This window comes from Oryzias latipes, chromosome 16 (assembly GCF_002234675.1).
Source record: "Oryzias latipes chromosome 16, ASM223467v1".
NCBI lineage: Eukaryota > Metazoa > Chordata > Actinopteri > Beloniformes > Adrianichthyidae > Oryzias > Oryzias latipes.
In genome coordinates, this window is record NC_019874.2 from 23,099,247 (window position 1) to 23,123,865 (window position 24,619).

Below are 24,619 nucleotides of genomic sequence, written 5' to 3' on the forward strand. Positions count from 1 at the left end.
CATATTCATTTAATATGCACTAAATTAAACGGAGCTGACACAAATCTGTCATATGAGTGGCATTCAGTGTGAACACAGCATTACAATCTACACATATAAGAGGAAAAAGGAAAACTAATTTAAGCATTTATACTTTCAATTATGTAATTGTTTTCATCAATTTATCCACCAGACAGTAAAAAAAAGAACATACAGTTTATAACACACTATTTGTGTTGAGATAGCCAGCCCACTACATAACCTATAACCCTTGTACTATCCTAGGCACTTTAACATTGGGAGTTAGGTCATCTAGACCCACTAGACAGTGCGCTGAACCTTTTTTCTTCAATGATTTGTGATCTTCACTGGTGTCCATGGATTACATGAAATCTTTCCACCTTTATCCACCTTTGTCATGGTAGGGAGAACACGTCCAAGCAAGGGTGGGATCATCTAAGATAACACAAGGGTTAAAATACCAACACATGAAATGGGCTACTCATACTAAAACAGGTGGCAACTCCCCTTATTTAAAACCAAACTTTTAAGTGAAATAATTAAACAACACTTTTTGTTGAGACTCATTTCTCAACTATCACTGTTAAAGAATTATATCCAAATGTTTTTTTTTATTTTTTATTTAGCTGCAAGTTTTAAATAAATTAACCTGTATACTTACCTTAAATTTGAAAAAAAGGACTACATATTTTGTAATTAAAGGGCATGTGAAGGATAAAAAAATAACAGTAAGTCATGGTAAATTTAATCTTTGAAGACCCAGGCTCTTGTTTAATATGTCTATTTAAATAATTTTTGTTATGTGATAGCAAAGTTAACTACTGTAGTAATATAACCCAAAATGGGATGTTGACACATGTGGACGCAGGTGTAAAGAGGTTAAATGAATATAACATAGTTAATTAATTAATTGTTGGTTATTTCTTTTATCTCATTGATTACATTTTTATTTAATATGTTGGTTTTATAATAAATTGAGTATCTAAGATTATTTACTCTGCTTTTATTTTGCACAAAAAAAATGAAAGCATTTAAAATTTTTCATTATGTTTTAAGGCTGCACGGTGGTGCAGTGGTTAGCGCTCTTGCCTCACAGCAAGAAGGGCCCCGATTCAAGTCCCAGCTGGGGGACCTTTCTGTGTGGAGTATGCATGTGTTCCCCGTGCATGCGTGGGTTCTCTCCAGGGTATCCGGCTTCCTCCCACCGTCCAAAAACATGCTTCAGAGGTTAATTGGTTACTCCATATTCTCCCTAGGTGTGAGTGTGAGAGTGAATGGGTGTGTGATTGAGGACATTCTACCCTGCGACAGACTGGCGACCTGTCCAGGGCATCCCCTGCCTTTGCCCACAAGTGGCTGGGATAGGCTCCAGCAGCCCCGTGACCCCGAAAGGGAAAAACAGAATAGGGAAATGAATAAATGTTTTATTGCTTGAACTTGAAAAAAAAAAAAAAAGAAAACTCCAAAATTTCAGGAGCTCACTCTGCTTTGCAGGATGTGGTGATGGACTGATGCTCAAACGCACACAACATCATCTGAAGACAGAATTCTACTTTGATGTTCATGTAGACATGTTTTGCAAGTTTTAAGGAGTAGGCTATGCTATCTGAAAAATGAAAGAATACCTTCCTTTGAATTTCAAGTAAAAGAAAAGTGGCTGAGTTCAGTTATCTGCTCTACCACAGCGGTGTGCAGGTGAAATGAAAGGGTATCTTAATGGAGAGACAAGAGCCTGAGACATCCTGCTGTCACAATTGTAGAGACAGACAAGCATAAAAACACACAAAGATGCACACTCCTTAAATCCATTATGGCTTCAGACTTCAAAGCTAATATTGTTTTTTTTTCCTCTTTTGCTTCAGTATTCTCTAAAAATGGAAAGGGTTGCTGCATGTTTGCTGAACAGATGTAAAACCTTGTGAAAAGCGTAATGCTGCCTTGCTTCCAGCCTTAAGAGCAAATGCCCATCAGTATTTTTCTCTCCATTAAACCCTATTCAAAACTGTCATTTTCGTCTCTGTGATCACATTCATGTTCTGACGGTCTCATGTGTGTGTCTCCTGCTTTGTGTTTTAGGTGGAATATTCGAACAAACGGATGGACCTGTCTCTCTCGTTAGTGCGGAGGAGCTTGCCTTTAAATTTGCTGTCAACAATATAAACAGAAACAGAACTTTGTTACCAAACACTACATTAACATATGATATACAGAGGATTAATATCTATGACAGCTTTGAGGCATCAAGAAAAGGTAAGTGTTTTTATTTGGGTTCAGTGAAGGATTTTTGTAACGGTGTGTGGATGAGCCCGGGACTCTGGATGGTTTCTATGCACTAAGCTTTGCACTCCAAAAAACAAATTCTAAGCAAGTAAAACAGGCCTTATTTCAAGAAAATCTGTTTTGTTTTCTGTCTTGCAAAAAAATTTCTCAACAAGAACGTTTTTCAACAGCAAAATAATCTTAAGGTTGTGTCACAAAGCCACTGCAAACATTTTGCGCATTTTCCATATGAATAAAATAAAATTTCGGTATTTCGTGATACATACATAAGTGTTTCTTGTGTTCGTCATGTCAATGTGGGCAGATGTCCGTTGCGGGTTTTAGCCGACAGGTCTTTACAGGAATTTGGTTTTGAGCAGTTCAAACTTGTCACGTGTACCACCGATGTATAACTTTTATGTTGCGTATATGGTGCACATTTCACATTTATGAGCGCCAAATAAGGCGCACAATGCAATTTATGCAAGAATGACTATTGACTTACATGTAAATGCTGCAATAATCCTGCATGGTTCATGCTCTACCTTGATTAATGTTTTCTCTGCGTGGGTTATTCATACTTTATCCGTGGTTCATTTTTTATACATCTGTGAAAATTTCACAGAGTGAGAACAACTTTTTTCTGCTTTTGCACGCATATTCATGTATGATTGATTTTTATCCATGCAATATGCACAAAATGTACATAGTGGCAGTGTGACAGGGCATTTAGTTTGAGAAAACATGTTTTAGCAACTAGAAATGTTTTCTTAACATATGAATCCTTGGTAAGGCATTTTTTCTTAACCTGTTGGCAGATTTTTAAAAGATTTTAGAATTTCTGTCTTATATCCAGAGGGCCTGTTTTTGCAGTGTGTGCACCTTGAGTTCCTGCTTTCTTTGGTTTCAGAGCATGCCACTCACTCATCCCTCGAGCTCTTGTCTTTTCCTCCCCCTCTAGCTTGCGACCAGCTCTCCTTAGGAGTTGTTGCAATATTTGGGCCTTCACACAGCTCCTCATCAAACGCTGTGCAGTCCATCTGCAACGCCCTGGAAGTGCCGCACATTCAGGTGCGGTGGAAACACCATCCCATGGATAACAGGGACAGCTTTTATGCCAATTTATACCCTGATTACTCATCGTTAAGCTATGCCATCTTGGACCTGGTGCAGTATCTCAAATGGAAAACAGCCACTGTTGTATATGATGATAGTACAGGTGAGCAGACCATATTCTTCTGTTTCCTACCATGCACACACGGATACCCTCACTTTTACTTTTGTCTGCAGGTCTTATAAGACTACAGGAGCTGATTATGGCACCATCCAGGTATAACATCCGACTAAAGATCCGCCAGCTTCCTCTTGACACTGAAGATACAAGGCCCCTCCTCAAAGAAATGAAGAGAGGCCGGGAATTTCGCATCATTTTTGACTGCAGTCACCACATGGCAGCTCAGATTCTGAAACAGGTGAGGTGGAAACTTTAAAAGAAAACACTACTCAAAGGTTGGGGCTTTATATATCGATATTCCATTTTATCAGTGTGTCAAGCAAGTGCAGCCATCGTGATCCTCTCACTTGTCACCATTTATGTACAGTAGTATTGTCCAAAATATAGATTCAATTAGTAGGTTTAGATTATAAGAGAACATCAAAAAAGTTTAAATCCTAATTGTCAATTATGTTAACACGATTTTTGTGTTTTTGTTTTTACAAACATTTATGGGCAAAACCTAAAATTGAAGATCTTCAAAGAAATGTGTTTGAGACAAATTCTCTTTTGATCAATAGCAAGAATCCAACATCACTGAAGCAGAATATGAATATGAAAATGTGTATTTATCTAAAAAGATGTCAATCAACCAAAAGCTGTCAGTATGATGTACAAAACTGAAAATGTGTGGGTGGTCTGATGTTGTAGAGATGTCAACAACAGGCTGGTGGATCCCCCCATCGTTCAGTACGCTGTCAACTTCTATTAACATGCTTGTACAAGGCGTCATTGCATTGAAAGTTTTATTTATTTATTTATTTTTATATAACTTCTTCTCCTAGCTGTTGAGATGTGAGGTGACACATACATGCTCCTGGCATCACTGCAAACCCTGCAAGAAAATCTCTGCTGTCTTTCGAAAAGTATAAATAGAAGGCTTTAAGGCAAAAAAAGTTTGGCAAACTTATTTAAACTTAATTGATTTCAGCTTTAATGCATGTAGAAGAAAAAAAAAAGACCTGTTCTTCACCTACCTCCTTCATGTGTTTATAATCTCTGTCATTTGTCATTTAATTATTATATTGCCAGTATGATACTATAGTTATGGTACTGTGCATAGTCATTCATTCTTCTTCTAAGCCGTTTTGTCCCTTTCTGGGTCACAGGGCTGCTGGAGCCTATCCCAGCCACTAATGGCCAAAGGCAGGGGACATCCTGGACAGGTCGCCAGTCTGACACAGGGCAATTGTGTATATTGCTTTATTTGATATTTTTGAATTCTAAAAACTCTAATTTGCAAAAAGGCATTTAAACACAATTAGTTTTTTTGTGATTGACATGTTTGCTGACTTAAGGGTCAACCCAACAGGGTTTCTAATTTATGTTGTTCCGAACATATACTGATTTTATAACATAGCTAATGCCTTTGTCACAACTGCCCTTACAGGTGGACATGGGCTGGCTAAAAATGGACAATCGTCTATGGGGCCCGCCGGTGGCCCGCATAGAATTTAAAATGTTTGCTTTACGTAGACCACCCATGGAGCAAAAATGTTCATCCATATTTTATTGTATGGGCATCCTGCGGGCAGCGGGTTGTAGCGAGCACTTATACATCAAGTAAGGGGGAAGTGTGAGTCAGAGGGTGGGGGGAAGGGTGAAATACAGGCATTTTGTCAAGGTTTTTAATTTTTTTTCAAAACCTGTGCACTGTGCAAGTGTTGTTCAAGTGATAAGTGTGCAGTCCTTGTTTGCCCCTACTTGCTTCATGCTTAAACCTGACTGTTAGAAATTAGAAAGTTAGGCAATTCGAGCACAGTTTGTATGGGAATACTTTGGGCACTTACATATCATCTGCACACCCTGTCCGGGCAGCACTTGCATGCAGTCTGTAAGTAGTAGTGATGGCATTTAAGGCTCTTTTCAGGGAGCCGAATCTTTTGGATCAGTTCATTTCAACGAGCCGTTCAAAAGACTGGCTCTTTTAGCTCTTTTTAGATTCATTAAATTTTTGGAAAGCCAACCTGGAGTTTCTTTATTTAATCCTGGAAATAATCTCATGGAGGAATGATAGGCTGAGATCTGATCGTAATAATCATTTATGATTATAGCTCAATATGACATGTGTGGACATGAAATGAAAATCTGACATGAAATCATTGTAAAAATGAGTATGAGTGTGTATGTGTACTTTGAAATATGTTGATAATTTAACACCTAAACCAGAGGGCTCTCCTTCTCTCCTCCACCCTCCCCCCCTGCCCTGCTAGCTACACATGCTGAGACTCAGAGGCTCCCTCCTCTTTTGTTTTTTCATGGAGGTACTTCTGTGTGAACCGGGTGTTCGCAACTTACGTGATATTTGCATCTGAAATTAGAAGGGTGAGCTTGTTGGGGCATTTCTGTGAACGTTTAAAACTCGTGTTCAGAGGAAAAAGAACACAATAAAGAACCGCGAGTCGATTCCCATCGTTCAAGTTAATGAGCCGTTCAAAAGATTCTATTTGTTCATGAATGTCACATCACTAATAAGTAGCCAGTATGTACACCTTACTAATGACTAGTGTGGCCTTATGGCACCATACGAAGGCATCACCTTTAAGGCCCGGTCACCAGGGCAGCAGTGGCTCAGGTGGTTGACCGGGTTGTCCAATGATCGAAGGGTCAGCAGTTCAATCCCCGCTACCCCCCAGCCAACTTTCATTGTGTCCTTGGGCAAGACACTTCACCCTCCTTGCCTCCAGTGTGGCTCCACTGGTGTGTGAATGTGCATGAATGTCCCGGTGATGGTCAGAGGGGCCGGAGGCGTGAACTGGCAGCCACGCCTCTGTCAGTCTGCCCCAGGGCAGCTGTGGCTACAACAGTAGCTTACCATCACCAAGTATGGATGAGGACTGAATGAATAATGGAGACACTGTAAGTGCTTTGAGTGACTTGAAAAGCGCAGATAAATCCAATCCATTATTATTATTATTATCACCTGTATGTCATAGATGTGCTTAACTACATTATCCTTACAAATACTTCACAATACACTTACCATACAAAAGACAATGGTATGTTCCGTTTTCGTGATGTCCTTTAAGGTGGCTGGACGAGCCTCAAGGGAACAGCGAGACACACCTTTTAGAATGTGGGCACTCTTGTCTAAAACCTTCTGCCGGCCAAGACGACCCAAAAACCCTCAGCATCATATAGGTCAACCCTCGTATTGGTGCATGTGACAAAGGCAGAAGGCAAGAGGAAAATGGAGCAACGTGCCCGCCCACTTTTGGCTTCATTTTTGTTGGTAGGAATCCAATGGGTGATGTTGGAGAATATCTGTCTAGTATGTCAGGTCTATAGTATAGTACGTAAGTATGTTTGAAACTCAATGTAAAGAAGTTGTTAGAAGTTTATTATGAAAATAAGGAAAATCATGACGCCCATTGGCTTCATATAGTTGTACTGGAATCTTCATAAAACAACAATTTTCCTCTAAACACATTAGTAAAACCATATGTCTGGTAGTACAAAGACAAAACGTTGGTCTAAAGTGGTAGAGAAGCTCACACAGCCCTTCTTCTTTTGTGTTTTAAATTTTTTTTTTTTTTTTTGGAGGATAGTAAACCAGTTAAAGGAATCCAAATTGCCACCTACTGAAATTGAGGGTGCAGAACAATGACTGCCATGCTCTTCCACAGAAAAGTTTAACTGAATGTGAGTACAGGCCGGCATGGAGTCAGAAAGTCAGTAAGCTGTATCGCTCACAGTACTAAGCAAACATCCCAACAGTTTATTTACTGAATAAATATCCATTTCATTTTTCTTAGTCTCTTTGACCATTCATTTCTGCTCCTATGAAGATAAAGGGCCATCGTAGCAACCTGAAAAAGCCGGGTCCAGTTTACATTTCAGAATTTGAAGGAAAAGACACAGCAGCAGAATATGAATTGAACCCCCTTTGAGTTTTGATTGTATCTAAATCCTCACAATCCCTTTAGTATTTGTAGCTTATGAAAGGTCCATTTCTCAAATAAAAACATTTTTTTAAATCAAAATATACCAGTGAAAACTTTACATGAAAACCTAGAAACATTTTTGGTGAACAAAAAACTCTGCAAAAACAGCATTTTTCTTTGACTGGAAAATTTCCCAAAGCACTTAACTAAACAAGTGTTTGATTTGAAATATGTGACAAAAATTCTGATTTAAACTTTATTTTACCTTGATATTTTCTCACTTTTTTTCTTTCTGCTCCACAAGACCAGTATTTGTGTGGAATTTGAAATTAGCAGGGGCAAGAATGTTGAATAGAAACCACATTTAATTAACATTTTTAATAGCAATTGAAAAACTAGTAATTGTTGTGGTGTTTGGCAGATGCATGATCTAGAAGATTCTCTAGAAACACAAAACGAATATTTGTATATTAAAAAAAGATGTTGTTGGAAAAAATATGTTCATTAAAAAGTTTGCAGATGTTGGCTTTGTGCATATACCGTTTCTGAAAGTAATTGCATCACATGCTGATAGTTCCATTTACAAATAATGCAATTTTAAAACTAAAGCTGAATTAACATGAGGGTTTGTGTATAATGTGGTTATCCATACTGCCATTCTGAGAATGTCAAACCTCTCAGTCATTGCAAATTGCTGGACTTTGTTTAATAAGATGTGATTATTTTCAACTTCATATTAGAAGGGGAGGATTTTTCTGTTTAATCAAATATTTTCCTTGACTAGTTAGCTCAACAGAAAAGTAAAAAAAGTAAAAAAAAAACAAAAAAAAAAACAGAGCACAATGATTTGCTTTATTAATATGAGATGGAGAGATAAATATCTAACAGTAAATGGAGAGGTGTCAAGGTCTCAGCAATGCTTGGCCAATTAACCACTTCCAATGAGAAGTCTATATAAACGCTTGTAAATGTGCGTTTCTGACTTCCACATTCAAAACACGCACTTTCACGTCTCTCTACAACAGTTTTTCGGCTCTACATACAAAGTGCATAACCATTGAACACATATTGAAAGTCAAACCAGCTCAAACTTTGACCAATTAGGGACTCAGATTTGGTGGGATGTATGGACAGCATCCCTTCTAATTTGCACAAGTGCTAACCGTTTGAAAATTGATCATGGAGGAGAGATTAATCACTGCAGTTTGTGGCCAGCAGAGCTGCATGACACCAAGTCTTTCATATCGGAATAGGACATGCACTAGTATCTGGTAGCGACAGTCCAGTGTGAACACCATAAGTGTTCTTGAGTGTGCGTTTTGCCCAACGTGGGCGTAGCTTTATAGTTATGAACGCTGTGAGGATGGGGGTGGATTGAAGGGCCCAAAATTTGTCATTTAATTTTGATCTGTGAAAAAACAAACAAGCAGAAAAACTGTTTCGGATAAGGAGATCTGTGGCTCCTGCACCTTTTTTTGAATAGTCTATGAGAATTGTGGAGAAGTTTGACAAAATCAGTTCTACAAACACACTCTGACAGTGAATCTCCAGAAGAACGGTGGAAGGGGGGTTACCAGCACAGGCCTGCAAGCAATAGGGGGTGAAGCTATAAGTTATGACATTTCAGTGGTGCACTTCTATAAAGACTTCTTTAGTGTCCAGAATGGGTGGAGCCACCACTAGGCTGTTTTTGCCTTTTTTTTATTTTTATGATGCCTGCCATTTTGATGGAGGAGGTGAGCTTGTCCGCAAGGTGAACACCCCCAGGAACCGAACATTGCTGACTCTGCAGAATGTCACAGATTGATGGTCAGTGGTGTGAGAAGGTGCTTCCAAGTTATCCTCATCTCCAACACCATGGAAGCGAGAGTGTTAGCTTGTGGTTCCGTTCTGGTAACTTTCCCCACTCAACTGGCATCTGTGAGATTGTAGATATTCTTAAACCCAAAGAGGAAACAAATGTCTGAATCTTAAAAAAAACATTAAAAAAACATATTCATCCTTCTAAAATAACAAAAAAAAAAGCTTACATTATTTTTAAGTAATGACATTAAAACTTATAAAAAACAAGCATTCTGTACATGAAAAACAAGGGAAAACGGCTGTCGTAGTGTGCTGGAGCTAAAACCGCAGTATTAACTACAAAACAAACTTTCAAAGTCATGCATCTGACTTGAGATATAGATTTTTGTTGTGAAATTGCCTGCCTATAAGCTCAAAATCTTATTTACATAACCTTGAGCTTTCCCACAACAGATGGTACAATTAAATGGGGAGCAATGCTACCATGGGAATGTGGTGCCTTTGAATGAATATATACAGCCAAGTGCCAGCGATTGAGTGTTGGGATGTAAAGCAAAGATTGCTGAGCTCCTTTAATTGAAGAGCCATTTCTGTGTCGTGATGACATTATATGCCCAAGGCATTTTGGGACTATTTAGATGCAGACAAAAGCAACAAAAATTGTCTCTTCTCATAATTCTGTGGATCAGATATTGTGCAAGATATTCAAGCCAGGAACATTACAATCTTGCCCAGGAAATAAACAACATTTTAGTCAATATGTTCATTAAAAGATGGCCCTTTTCCTTTCAGTCAGTTTACATCTTTAGGGTTGTTTGTTCTGAAGCTCCTGCTATGATTTTAAAATGGTCTGACATGAAAAGATAACCATTCCCTTTATTCTGGTTCTATTCATTCACACCTTTCTTTCCTGTGCTTCATCTCTGCATCCTTTCAGGCCCAGACCATGGGGATGATGACGGAGTATTACCACTATATCTTCACCACTCTGGTAATGTACCATGCTTGTTAATGCAAATAATCTTGTTTGTTCTCATCTCCTTACTGCTTAAGTTTTTGATGAATGGTGGCAAATTGCCAATGGAGTTTGGATCCAGTCCATACCATCAATTTTGTTTGACAAGCCTGATGCATAATGGAATCTTGGGTTTGCAGTAGTAAACATTATGTTTCGGAGTGAACCTAATGGACATTCTTGAGGTTGTAGAAGATGAAACGCCAGATCAGTATTCAAAAGTAATTGTGACTTCTGACTTACATTGAATATACTTAGATTGGATCATTTTAGATTTCAAAAGTGAAGAATGCTCAATCAAATGGGAGGAGATTTAAAAAATTTTTTGTAAAGATCATTTCCTGTATTTCTAATTCTAAACTAAGTTATCAAAATTTCTCTAATGCCTTAGTCACATCCACTCATTTGGGGGTTTAACCGTAGGGGTGCTGTGGGTTTTTGGGCTGTCTGGACCCATGGAGAGTGGTAGACCGGTGCGGCTGCGTCTTAACCCTTTTAAATTCCATTCACCCATGCACACATTCATACACTGATGGCATCTCCACTGCCGAATATTGGCACCAACCTATAACCATCAGGAGCAATGTGCGGTTTTGTGCCTTCCTTAAGTACACTTCGACACATGGGTGGGAACCGAACCTGTGATCTTCCAATTGGAGGTTGATCGCTCCACATCTGCACCAAAGATTAATGATATGTCACCGGTATGTTTTTTAGATATCCGTGGCGACACCTCCGATGTTAAAGGGCCAAATGCCACACGCAAAGGGTTTGGAATTTATATGTAAAATGCCTATAGGATGTCCGCACAAACTACAATCTGATTACCTAATTTTATTTTAGTTCTGACAGCCAGGCTGCACAGAAGAAACGTGCGAATAATCTATATGACACGCCAGAGTCGCACCTACTTCAGCTTTACTTATGTTTTAAGTGTTCGAAATGACCTGTTAACCGCCACATACCTGTAGAAAAATGTGCATAAACATTTTTGCTCTGCGATCTTAACATTGTCTGTGGGCTACATGTGTCTCCCGTCCAGGTTTGCCTATTTTTCGCCACCAGACACCCCATACCTACCTGTAAGAACAAGTGTGACTAAGGCATAAACATGCAACAAATTAGGCACATGTATTTGATGTTATACAATACACTTCAATCTGTAAAATCACTTTTATTTTGTGTTAACAAGATAAACCATTCTTTAAGGCCTGTTTTGTTTTCTAGAACACTGTTAACCAAAGCATCAAATGTGGTTGAGACCCCCACAGGGCTATTTCACTGCTGTGTGAGCAAGTTTTCATATGCTGACTGTGTCAAGGAAAAAAAAACAGAAGCAGGACAGATTGGCAGGAGGCAGTCAGAGGGAGAACTATGCGTAATTTCCTTAAAAACTCTGCAGCGCATTTATATATTTCAGGAAAAATGTGCCAAATCAAAGCTCTATCCACTAATAAATATGCAGACAGTTGTCAGAGAATAAAATGTACTAAAATAAAAACTCTGCAGTGGCAGGAAGTCTAATTAAAAAAAGCTCCAAAGCAGAAAGAAGAGCAGCTAGAATAAAAAATAAAAGTGCATGAATGTTCACCATCAGATAAAGAACTGGGAAAGTAAAGCATTATTTATACAGGAGACAGTCATGATTTTAAAAAATCGCAGCTGTGGCAGTCAGTAACAGTAAAGGACTTATCAGGAAGCAAAACTAAATAAAATGCAAAAATAAATTATCTAGATAAATAAAAATGTAGGAAGTAAACCAAACTTGAATAAAAAGAGGAAAATAAATGAGTGCAGACACCTGCAATATGCGTGTGTGTGTGCATCAAAACACCCATTAAAACACTCATTATTTCTTATAATCTAACATAAACCACCTGCATTCTGCTGCACATCATCCATGAGTTGTCAAATGTCAACCTTTTAAATTAAACTACTGCATATTTTGAGTTGCATTCAACCAAAACAGTTATTTAAACATTCTGGGCATCATATCCCACCTGCATAAAAATTGATGCACTATCCAGAGACTTGCAGGCGGAAGCAGACACATGCATAGATTTTTCTGCAATTGTGCTCACAGCAGCAAAAAGACAGAAGAACAAAAAACATCATCCCTGTACTAAATTTTTATTCCTCCTAAATGCTAACTCTATTGCAAATCTACCAAGTACGACTTTCCAAAATGGTAAATAAAACCAATAAGTTCAAATTTATTAAAAGTGCTGTTTTAAGTGATTTTGCTTTTATATCACATGATTAGCATCAAAGGCGACACATTTTTTGCAGTAAATGTGTGCAAGCCTTAACCATTTAACAGCAGAGATGTCACCGGTGAAATCTACATAATAAGGGTGTGTATTGGCAAGAGTATTTTGTGTTGTGATACATCTCACTCATTCAAATCTGGAGCCCACTACAAAGCACCACAAACTGTGTTTTTGTATCATACTGGCAGCAACAGAGTCTCGATTCTGTACCTGTCCCAAGCAAAGACAACATAGTACATGTCTCATAACACCAAAAACATTTAGCCTTTAACACAAGCTGACTGTCGCAAGATCTTGTTGTTTTGGTGTGGTGTATAGCTGCTCAAAGAGGCTCAGTTTGCTGTGCTGTTAACTACCGGTTGAGGGTTGTAGTTGAAAACAAGTGTCAGACTTTGAAGGACGCTCATAAGTATTTAAATAAAAAATATTGTCTTGACACCATTTTAAATCTGTACAAGTATCGCTAAATGTAATATCAACATATGTCACAGAATCTAATTTTCCCTACACCCCTAAATAATAACACAGGTTTTTTTGACATACTGTGACTCTACGACCATGAATCAGCTGGGTAATTGCAAAGAAAATGCAAAAACCAATTTGCAGCACTGTACTAATGATTTACTAATGGCGCAAAGCAGCTTTTTCTCTGTGATAGAATCAGCTGATTTTCGTTGACAGCGTAAATGGTCGTAGAGTCACGGTATACCAAAGAGTGTACTTGTTTAGGTGTCACCAGCACCCTCTCTGATATAAAAGGCTTAAGGCCGGCACACATTAAAAGCACAGAATGTGCCTTCTTTAGGTCAATTGTGCAAGCACTTCACTTCTGTAAAGTGTCGCAAATCAGCTTATGGGTACTTTTCTCTTTCTCTTCTTTAAAATCAGCTGGAATTATGTCAATATAATAGTTGAAGAGTTATGGCGGTCGAAAGAATGTCGACACTGGAGCTAAAGCTTCGGTGTAAAGGGGTTAACGAAATATCAAAAACTTAATAAATCAATGAGAACTCAGAGCAATCCACCAAAACTGCATTCAAAACAAAAGTTTGGCATTATTGAGCCTGACAAAATATTACTGAACTGATTTAAAGATCCCAAATTACTGTCAATTACTGTTTTTGTTAACAGAGTCAAGCTAAGTAACAGATTATGTTTTGATTTCCTTTCTATTTTAGAGAGTTTTAACTTCAAACCTCAATAAATGTTGCCTCATAAATACAAGCAGACTCAGCAGGGAGCATCGTCACTGAATCGCTATCTATACAGTGTCACGAAGACTGAACAGAAATGAGTATGAGCATGTTGTTCACTTCACTCCTTGTTTTTGCCACTGTGTTTGCCTCTCCTGTGTGGCACACTCACGCTGACCAGTGGGTTGTGATAATATGATACAACACAGAGGTCCAGGCATGATGAGTGTCACCTTTCACACTTGACAGCAAGGGAGAGAATTTGTTCTGCAGCATGTATATTATTCAGTTTGGTGCTTACGTAAGCTCCAAAATGCTGTCTTATTGACCAAAACACCATTAAGATGATTATTCTGATGATGAATTTTTTAATGGTGCACACAGCAATACAATTTCCTCTGAACCGAATTCTGTGATATCTTGGTTTATCATCTCAGGTGGGGAAAGTTTTAACTTCTTAGACCGTGAAAAGGCAACAGCACAGTGGTACGGGGGTAACAATTTCATTGTCCTTTGAAATGGGTCTTTCATAGCCCTTGTCTCGCAATAGCGATTTCTTTGACCTAAAACGGTTGTTATGTTTGTCCCTATGTGCACCCCAAAACATGCTCTTCCTCTAAAGATTCAGCCTATTGCTGTTGCAGGGTCTTATTGGGATGTGAGTGTGCAAGGCGAGACTATGGGAAGTGAGTTAGAACTTGTTTGACACCCCAAAGAGCCTTAATAGAAATGTCAGAACAGATTAATTCTGTGATATAAACAATTGAGCACATATTGTTTGTATTCTTACCTTCAAACCATTTCACAGGATGTCACTGGGAAATATAGGGGCTTCCTTTGATCGTTCATTATAAAAGGTGGCACTGTAATTCATTGCGGGAGGAAGAGAAAGATGAGACATTTTTCGAGAGTAGCTACGACCTTGCTGTTGTGAACGTCTTACATGCTCTTGCTCCCTGAGTACTAACCCCACAGGGTGCTAATGAAAAATCTGCGCTCATCCAAATCTTTTTTTTTCACTCTTTCCAAGCCCTCTGGCCTGTTCTAACACTACATGTGTCAACATGTGACTTCACACTTCAGATACAGTTGCTGCTGCCCCAGAAATTACAGCCACTAAAACGGAGGCTTCCAAGGGAATGCAAGTGTTGAATTATTAATATGGTTGAACAAAAACCTTTTTTTTTCTTTTTTGCTGTTAGGAACTACCAACAAAAAATACAATCAGCCGCCCCCGAAATAATAGCCCTAAATGTCCCTAATTTCTGACAGGGCTGTGATCATAAGAGACAATATTTAAAGGTTGTATAATATTTTTTGTCATTATAAACATCAACAATATAGGAATATGTGACCCCTCTCAACAGTTTCGCATTGTGTTCACTTCACAAGTAAAATAAGAAAATCTTTTTATTCTTATTTTGAATGTTTACTGAGCTGCTGTGTTGCTATTTATCTGGCTACATGCTTTGAAATGATCTGAGGCAGAATGTCTTTGTGTCTAAAAAGGACCTAATGGCCATTAACCTGGAGCCCTATCGCTTCTGTGGTGTTAACATGACCGGCTTCCGCATCCTCAATGTGGACAATCCTCAGGTCGCATCCATTGTTGAGAAATGGTCAATGGAGAGGCAGATACCCCCTAAACCTGATTCAGGCCTGCTGGAAGGAATCATGACGGTATCTTTTTTATATTCTTCTTTTGATTACAAGAGTTCTATGTACGCATAGAAAATTTGTATAAAACAAGTTAAATATGCTAGTTTGTTTTATATAGCAAGTAAAAATAATGCTGTAAATGAAATCTTTTTGTTGTTGAAGTGCTTGCTTTTTTGCAGCCATCAGCTGAATTAATGTTCACCCCTTATTCCAGACAGATGCAGCTTTGACCTATGATGCAGTCCACATTGTGTCCGTGTCATACCAGCACGCTCCACAGATGACTGTAAACTCTCTGCAGTGCCATCGCCACAAACCCTGGAGATTTGGAGGCCGCTTCATGAGTTACATAAAAGAGGTGATGATGCACTTGTGCACTGTTGCTTGATCATTTCTCCAACGATACTGATTGAACTGTGAGAAGATCAATAGAAATTGCAAGGCAAGCAGGTACTCATTTTAAATTTAGCCTCTAGCAAAAGAAGTCAATTTGATATGTGTCAAATGCCAACGTTGTCTTGTAAGATAGCATGCTGTTAGACCTATATGCTTTTCAAACAGGAAAAATCATTTGTAGTCATTTTTTATTTTTAAATCAATTGTGTGCTTTATTTAACACAAACTTCTCGTTAAGATTGATTATGTGGTAAACCTTTTGGAGAATAGATGACAACTCCTAACATTCACACTCAAGATTAATGCTCATCGTGCTAAGCTTTCAAAGTCAGTGTTTGCAGCCTGTTCATATATATATATATATATGTATATATATATATATATATAATTATGATTATGGGATGTAAACAGAGTGGAAAGGGAGTAACCGCGACGATGAGACACGCTTTTCACACTGTTTTCCCAACAATCTATATGTCATAAACACTTATCAGGGTACCTTCATAGCAGACGTCTCCTAAGTAACTGCCTTACAGCATGCCTCCACCATACCAAAGTAGAAAGTAAAAAGTGTTTTACATGACATTGATACAGACACTCAAATGTTGTCAGCGAAATATAAATTTGATTACGTGAATTATCCCAACAAGGATTGCAAAGTGCAGGACTTCCATTATTCTCTCGTTGCTTTGGGCCCTTGTAATTCTTGGCCAATGGCTGAAGAAATCCTCAGTCGTGTGGATATTTTTACATGCTTTGGTTCGAAACAGAAATGTCCGGTTGAAAACCTTTCCTAATACAGACCAAGTGCAAGATTCAGGACTCACTTTGGGCCAACAGACTTTCCCAGTCTGAATACACCCTTAAAAACTTCATTCGGAAAACCAAAGGGTTGTTTTTACATGAATTAGTACTGGTTTGACTTCATGAGCCATCTTACCCCATCTTTTTTTCTTCTTTACTTTTTGGGTTTGTACTCTAGTAGAATTCTTTAAATTTAACTTTAAAGCAGTTAGAGTATATGCCTCCGTATATCTCCCAGTGCTTATTCATTCTTTTATAGCATGACAGCGCGCAGTCCCAACCCCTTTTTGTGTGCCACTACAGTTCCTAGAACCAGCCATTTTGGCTAGGCCAGCCACCTTCAAATGTCACAATAAAAAAAAAACCTTTTGTCATCCTGTCACTGTCTTGGTCTGCACTATAACTTCAGTGACAAAGGCCTTTACAAGCAATTTCTCTCACACAGTGTACTTTCCCTCAAAGGTACCTCCAACTCAGCTCTTTCAGATTTTCCCCTGAGGAAAGTGTGTGTGGGTGACTATGTGTGTGTGTGTTCTCCAAGGAGACCAAAGGCCAGCTGTAATTCCTGTAATCAGAGGCCAGCCTTTTTCCAGTCTTGATCACAACCATATAGTCAATTTTGAGTTGATAGCTTGTTACTTTACTCAATAGGAAACAAGGCCAGAATGGGTCCAAAACAAAACGGTGTGTCTTGTGTTGACCTTTAAGCCAGCAAAAGTTGAAAGGTTTTGAAGCAAGTGGGAGGTGTGTTTTGACAGTAAAAGGTGACTACTTTTGGCTGCTTTAGGAGTTTTTTTTTTTTTTTTTTTTACCAGTTGGCGTCATCACTGATGGATCAAAGCCTGTGTTACCTTCCTCATCCTCTCAACATCATCCAGATGTGCACAGTTTAGGATTGATATGGTAGAAATCTCTCCTTTGCAAAAATGCAATACTTTTTGAACTACAAAGATATATAATTTTATGTTTTTTCTCCACAAAGAAAGGCAGAAGAATAACAGTCCCCCAGCACACCTCTTTTAAAGTCCAGCTTCAGTCATATTTTGATATATTTTAAAAGTGTTCCCAGTGGTCTAATTATAAGGATTAGACATTTTTAGTCACAATCCAAAAACGTGTCTTTTTCCAGGACATAGTTTCTGCAGAGTGGCAGTAGTTCATTAGAAATTAGCCTGAGTTGTGGGAGGGGCCATTACTTCAGAGCAACCCCGCCCCAAGTGGATGCATCACAATGGAGCAGAGCAGGGAGCTTTTGGCCCACGCAGCGTATTTTCTATGAGACAAATAAGCTCTTTTTCAACAGCATTTTTTGCCTGCTCCTGATTCACAACATTTTGAATAAGGAAATACTTTATTTATGTCCTCCATCATCAGAAAAAAATGTAACAAGAACATTTTAAAAACACCAAAAATGCCATTTTCATTGGAGTGGGACTTAAAGATGTCCTTCGGATTTGAACTGCATGTTTTTTTAGAGAACTATCAGAAATTAAGATGTATCTCTTCTTTTGTTCAATAAACTAGTTGGCTTGTTTGCAAATGTGAATACTGACATTTAATGTCTGTCAGGTAAGCAAAGTGATCTGACTGTTGGCCCTGTCTAAGTTTGAGTTTAGTTTGTGCATACCCCGTAGCCCTACAAAACAAGATGGAATGAGCTACAGCATTAGAAATTGACAATAATATACAGGAAAAAAATGAAATAACAAATATTCAAAAAAGTGCAAGCAAAGCTTTATGTCAAAAGTCACTACAAAACAATTAAATAGAATTTTGCCAAAGCATATGGGAAAACACTAGTGGATTGGTCTAATAAATGCTGGATTTCTGTGCACGTCAGCATCTGCAGAATGACGAGACTTTAACCACACAACAGCTGCCAAGTGTTCACACAAACAAAGTTGCCAAGCTGTGCAGGTTTCTAGATGTGTTGTTCACAAAGGCATCAAAACTAAAATGCGAAAATGTTTTCGTCCATTCTTAATTAAGAGAGTATGATAAACTGGAATCATAGGATTATGCTGTCATTGCCTTTTTTAATTCCATTTATATAATGCAACAGCCATTACTTTATAATGTATATTTATAATATATTCTAACAGCAGGGGGCGCGGTGTCACGGTAAACCGCCCAACACCCCCCCCCCCCCCAACACAAAATCCCCCAGTGGCCGCGTCGCAAATGAATACAATTACAGCGCAGCATTCTTTATTAAGAAAATAACAGTAACAAATAACTACTACCTATCTAACTAATGAACTAACTATATAGATGTTGAAGAATGACTATGTGTTTAAGTCAGTGCGCTGCGTGTGTAGGAGGAAGGAGCGCACACAAGTGTGTTGGGGGTGCGTGTTGATTCTTCTGCAGCGGACCACTCTCGAGCTGCAGGCGAGGCTTTGTCACCTTTCCGGTAGCCATGAAGCCTGACACCCATGAAGAACGCGGAGCAGGAGGCTCCGCCTTTGTTTATAAGGACACGTAACTTTGCGCTGCACAAAATAGTTCCCAAACAAAACATGTAGTGATATTCATCACACTAACAGTTCGTGTTTGGTGTTACGGAGTGAGGAAAAACAGTAATAAACCCCCCCCAACACAAAATCCTCCGACGGGCGGCCGTGTCGCGCACTCAAGAACGCACGCAGCTTGAAATGAATACAATGGAAATTAATAATTAGAACGCAGTAAATTTGTCGTATTTTCCTCGGATGTCTATGTGCTGCTGAAACTAACGCGTGTGTGTAAGAAGAGGGAGCGCGTTCAGCGCTAGAAGGAGTGAGAGCCGCGTGCAGGGAGTGAAGGAGAACAGTAATAAAAGGTTTCCCCCAGAAGCCCTTGAAGTCTGAACACAGAACTAGCAGAAAAAGTAAATTATCAGCAAAGATGAATGTGTTTAATGTGTTTATTATACTTCCAATCACCCACCATATGCAGAACTTTCAAAAATAAATAAATAAATGTGCAGTGATGCGGTTATCGTCACACCCCTAACTATAAAGCTATATTTTCTGGCTGTTTAGCAGTTTTTTGTGATTTTTATTCTTGTTTTTTTTTTAATCATGTTTTGTGTGTTCCCCCCCTGTCACAGTCACACCACGTTCATGTTGCTAATCATGCACAGCTGTCCTCATTTAAGCTAATCAGTCTCTGTGTATTTGAGTGTCTGGTTCTCAGTTCCTCTGGTCAGGTTATCTGTTTGGTCATAGTTCTTAAGTTCTCCCTTGTTTCACAGTTTATTAATGTTTGACTGCTATCTTTGCCTGGTTCCCTGCAGTTTGGCTCCTTCACTGTTTCTGATTTCTAATGGCTCATGTCCACAATATTTCCCAGCTGCTCATCATCTGACAGAATCTATGATTATTTGAAAAAGAGTAAAAATAAATCTGCTTTGCAGCCAGGCATACAAATCATAAAAGGGTAGATTTACAATGTACAGCAAGCAACATATTTTAAGAGTTGTATTAAAGAAATGATCCATACCTTCTCTTTTAAAGCATGAGCAGATATGTTTGATACTCTCTTTAGGCATATTTGAGGAGTGCATCATGTCTGTTAAGAAACAAATGCAGCTCTTATTTACACATACTTCCAGAAAGAAGTGCAACGTCTTCTGAAGGTCAGATTGGCCCTCAGGATGTGATATGGCTGTGGCATATATGTCACTCTGTGAATTAAAGCTGTTTGAACATGCCACCCACCTCGATGGCAATAGGCCAGAGCCAATGAGGTTTGGGAGGCTTTTGAAAAATAGAGTGCCACAGATTTCTCCTTGAGGCTTCAATCTTGTCATAACAAGTTCCAGCAAGCTTTACAGGCTGGAGCTGCTTGTGCGGATGTCACAATTTGGGGTCGGAAAATCAGCTGGAGCTTGATGGTGATAAAGTACTTTATTGTACCGAGATCTCTAAAAACCCAGGTTTTCTTCAAAAGTGGTTTGCCCCACTGATGATGGGGGGGGGGGCAGTCAATCTATAGTGAGTGAGGACAAACGCCAGGACTTAAGGAATCACTTTTGTCCGCAAATGTATTTGTTTGGGTACAAGCATGAGATGAGAAGAGAAGCTACATGGCACCTGTTGGCTTGCATCCATTTAATATGGCAGGTATTAGGGAATCATAATAAGGGGCAGTTATGCACCCCTCCCCCCTCTCGGGGAATCAAGCAAAAGGAGATGGTTGTTAATTAACTCCGCAGTCTGGAGGGAAAATGCGTTGGAGGCGCTGAGATGTAAAATGTAATTAAAAAAGGAAATGCAGCCTGTACACTTTGTGTTTGTACTTTTGCTCTGTGTATGTGTGGGTGTGAAATTGCTTTCAGTGAAAGACAAAATGTGTCACTGTGTGATTTGTTGTTGGGAATTGCATACATCTCTGTACTTCTTTGTTTGGTGCTGCTATTGGAGAATTTGATGCAGATGAGGAATATAATGCAATCTCATGCAACAGCTCTAACACGTGCGCCGTGACCACATTTGGGATGTAAGTCAGCTTCTTTGGTGCAATCTGGCGGTGCAACTGTAAATTCTTGCAAGTTAATAAAAGAAAACCAACAATGCAAAAAGACTTCTACCCATAAATTGACTAAAGTGATGTTTACTTGTACAAATACACGAATATTAGCAATCTATTCCTGTAAATTCGAGTATGAATATTTGTGACATCCGAGATAACAGATTTGTGATGTTTACAAATATTGCAAAGGAAAGTAAAATACATTTCAGACAATTCAACTGCAGAAAAATGTTGGATTTTAAATACATAAACTAAACTACCGTAAACGTATGTGCTACTGTGTGTGCCAAAAGTGAAGTGTCTTTGAAAGGTCTTATTTTTAAAGTAAAACTATCAAGTGTTGGTAGATTTAAAAGATAGAGAATAAAGTTCAGTTACTGAAATAAGTTCTGAAAATTTTTTGTTTTGTTTTAAATATAGTCAACAATTTGAATACATAAATAAATTAAAAACACGACACTTAGAACATTATAAACAAGTCATAGTAAATTAAGTGATGTGATGTGACTGTCTGCAGGCATAACAGGGAAGCCGTACCAGAAGACGTCTGTAAAAATGTTCATCTAAAGGGAGTGTGTTTTTTTTTTGTATTTCTATAAAAAATGAAAACATCTGTTGAAAACAGTTTTCAGTTTAAATTATAGGACTGTTAGTGTTTTCTGGTTGCTGTTGAATCATTTTTATGGAGATTTTGCTGTGTCTTCATTCACTATCTTTTCTGTCATCTATCTACTGTAACTGATGTCAGTAAAACTATGAGGATGGGAAAAAAACTGTCAACAGTTTCAGGATTGGTTGTTAAATGATCCAAAGTAACATTTACATGTCTTTTGTTTACTGCTGAAGTTATCCAAGAAGTTCACAAAAAAGCTTGAGTGTGCCATAGTTCAAAGGGACAAATACCATTTCTTTTTGTTCTAAAATTTCTGTTTTTTAATGTATTTTTGATATTTTCTTTTTATCCTGATCTATTCTAATAGCTATTAATTATGGTCATTTTTTTATTTCTAGACATCCAATAAAAAAAATGATAACCATCCAAACATAATATATTGAAGATTAGTAAGAATTGTGGTTTGTTCTGTAATTTTATGACTTTGAGTTGTGAATCAAATTGGATCGTCACCGAAGTAATGAACCACAGCCCTATTGTTTTTACATCAGTTAAAACATAGTTTCTTTTGTCATCGTTTTAGCAATATTTTTTATCTTTTAGTCCCACTGGGATGGTTTGACTGGGAGGCTTTCCTTCAACAAGACGACTGGTCTCCGCACAGACTTCGATCTGGACATTGTCAGCCTTAAGGAGGATGGGCTTGAAAAGGTAATGTTTTGGCTGTAAAGAGACATACAAGTCAAACAACACATTCTAAAAAAAGTTTCTCTTGATTATTGTATTCTCCACACTGTAGGGCACATCGGATTTTAAGGCGCACTGTCAATGAATTGATTTATTTCCAAATGTATATAGGGCGCACCAAACTATACCTGTCGATGAGACAAAAGAGTCAAAAATGTGTCCATCAGTTAGTCTGACTTTATTAACTGCATTCGCAGTGGTTCTAGAACTGGTTTATAACGTGCTACACATTACCTATGCTAGCTTATTCACAATACCTACAACTTCCAATCTTTTCTGCAACACATAGAACCCCATGACAGTTGCAGATGGCAAGAAAATTTCAGGAAATCGTCAATGGTGCCTCTACAACCCACTCATGAGAGATCAGTATGATACAAAAAAAAAAAAAATCCCCAAAAATATGTTGGTGACGCATAAAAATAACCACAGTAAGCATATTATCAATACCACCCAACCAAACATTTTGACAGAGCACTGTTTGCCTCTCAAAATCTCTTTGACATCAGTATATTAGGCACTTCAGATTCTAAAGCGCAGTCATTAAAAAAAAGCCTTTGTGGAAAATATGGTGTTTAAACTTTTGCAAGAACTGTACACCATTTAATTTTCAGGTTTTCCGTTTTTACTCAATAGGAAAGAGATTTGACAGTACCATTTACCTCCTAACAAGGAAGCAAATTGCTTGGTGCAACATAAACATAAGTTAGTGGGTCATAAAGCAAATTGGGCCAGAATGCACATCAGGGTGCTAATTGCCACCTCTCTTAATGATAATTTGAGGTGAAGCCCAAACTGCTGTTTTGCTGGATTGAATTGTAAAGGCGTGTTTTACTTGAAAGCAATATACAACAATTGCTATTTCTTTTTGAGATTGGAGGGCAGTTGTTACAGCTATTTTAAAGCTGAATGGCTTTTATATAGTATAAATACTCAAATGGGGATAAGAGCCATTAGAACGTCCTCCTTGAAGGTTAAAGACTTTAAAATGGCAGAGGCTTTCCAGCTTGTAACCTAGCAGTGAGGAGCTGGTAATTCTGCAGCTTTAGTATAATTCTCCTTCTCACTGGCATCCTGTCTTGCATCTGGTCAATTAGGCCAAAGCACTGTCGTCTTAAAGCAAAATCGCCTTGTTAAAAAGTACTCGATGGGATATTAGTCAAACAAATCCTACGTACAACCATGATTCAACATTTTCCTTTTTTTTACCGCCGTGGAATCGGCTTTAACTGTCTGAGCCTTTTTAAGATGTGCTCTTCTTTTACTTGTCTTCTAATCCAATTAAATTAAATATTAACGCAAGTTTGAACTCACAATTGATTTATAAACAGTGGAGCTCCTTTGACTGAACTTGCATATCCTTGGGATGTTAAAACAAAATAGTAAAAAGAAATCTTGGTGTTAGTGTTTTTTTTTTCCTGTTTTTTTATTTTTTTTTTAAATAACTTCTGAATAAAATATTTGGCTAATCCTGTTTAATGTATTGAGCTAATTGTAATTGGGTACAATTAGAACAAGTCGTGCAAAGCGGAAAGCATTTTGACATTTTTTTAAATTCTCTCCTGGAGTCCTCTTTGGTTGTGTGACGAGCTGTAACTAATGTGCTTTTCAAATTAGAGCATATGCCTCTCTCTGGATTATGCAGGGAGGACATTAACAGACATTTTTATGTGCATGTGAGTGTGTGTGTGTGTGGGGGGGGCGTTGTACATATCTAAATGGATCCACCTCAAGCACAAACCCCAGTGAATATTAAAAGCTCAGTGTGTAGTAAAGGAGGAAGCGGAGGAGGGTTTTGGATGAGAGCTTGACTTGCAAACAGATATTACTACAGACAGCCACAGGACTATTTGTGCTAATGATATGTTTCGGAGTGTTTCTCTACAGTGTGCAGAGATGTTTGCCTGAAGGCTTTATGCATGTATAACTTCTTTTATTTGTTGAAATCGCTTGGGTTGTCAAACCAAGATTGAGTGGAAACATTTCTCTCTCAGTGTAATCCAGCTAGTAATCTATCAAAACTATCTCACAAAACGATCCCGTTTTGTTGAAATTAACTAGAACACGCTTAGTTTAACATTATTGCTATGCAAATGTTAATGTTTTTTGAGTAAATCAATATTTGTGCCAACATTTATTTGCCCTTTAAATGCCTTACTTAAAAAAAAGGCAAAACCTTGTTTTGACA

The 24,619-nt window shown here is 38.2% G+C and overlaps 1 protein-coding gene across 1 annotated transcript in view; it reads left to right on the plus strand.

Moving 5' to 3' along the window:
- The window catches only part of grik3 (glutamate ionotropic receptor kainate type subunit 3), a 159,325-nt gene that overhangs the window by 61,754 nt on the left and 72,952 nt on the right, over positions 1-24,619 (plus strand). The window contains exons 2-8 of the mRNA XM_020710304.2: positions 2,077-2,250; positions 3,221-3,478; positions 3,550-3,731; positions 10,157-10,210; positions 15,207-15,377; positions 15,571-15,714; positions 22,288-22,395. Of these exons, the coding sequence (XP_020565963.1) occupies positions 2,077-2,250; positions 3,221-3,478; positions 3,550-3,731; positions 10,157-10,210; positions 15,207-15,377; positions 15,571-15,714; positions 22,288-22,395 (1,091 nt within the window). The remainder of the gene's footprint in view (positions 1-2,076; positions 2,251-3,220; positions 3,479-3,549; positions 3,732-10,156; positions 10,211-15,206; positions 15,378-15,570; positions 15,715-22,287; positions 22,396-24,619) is intronic.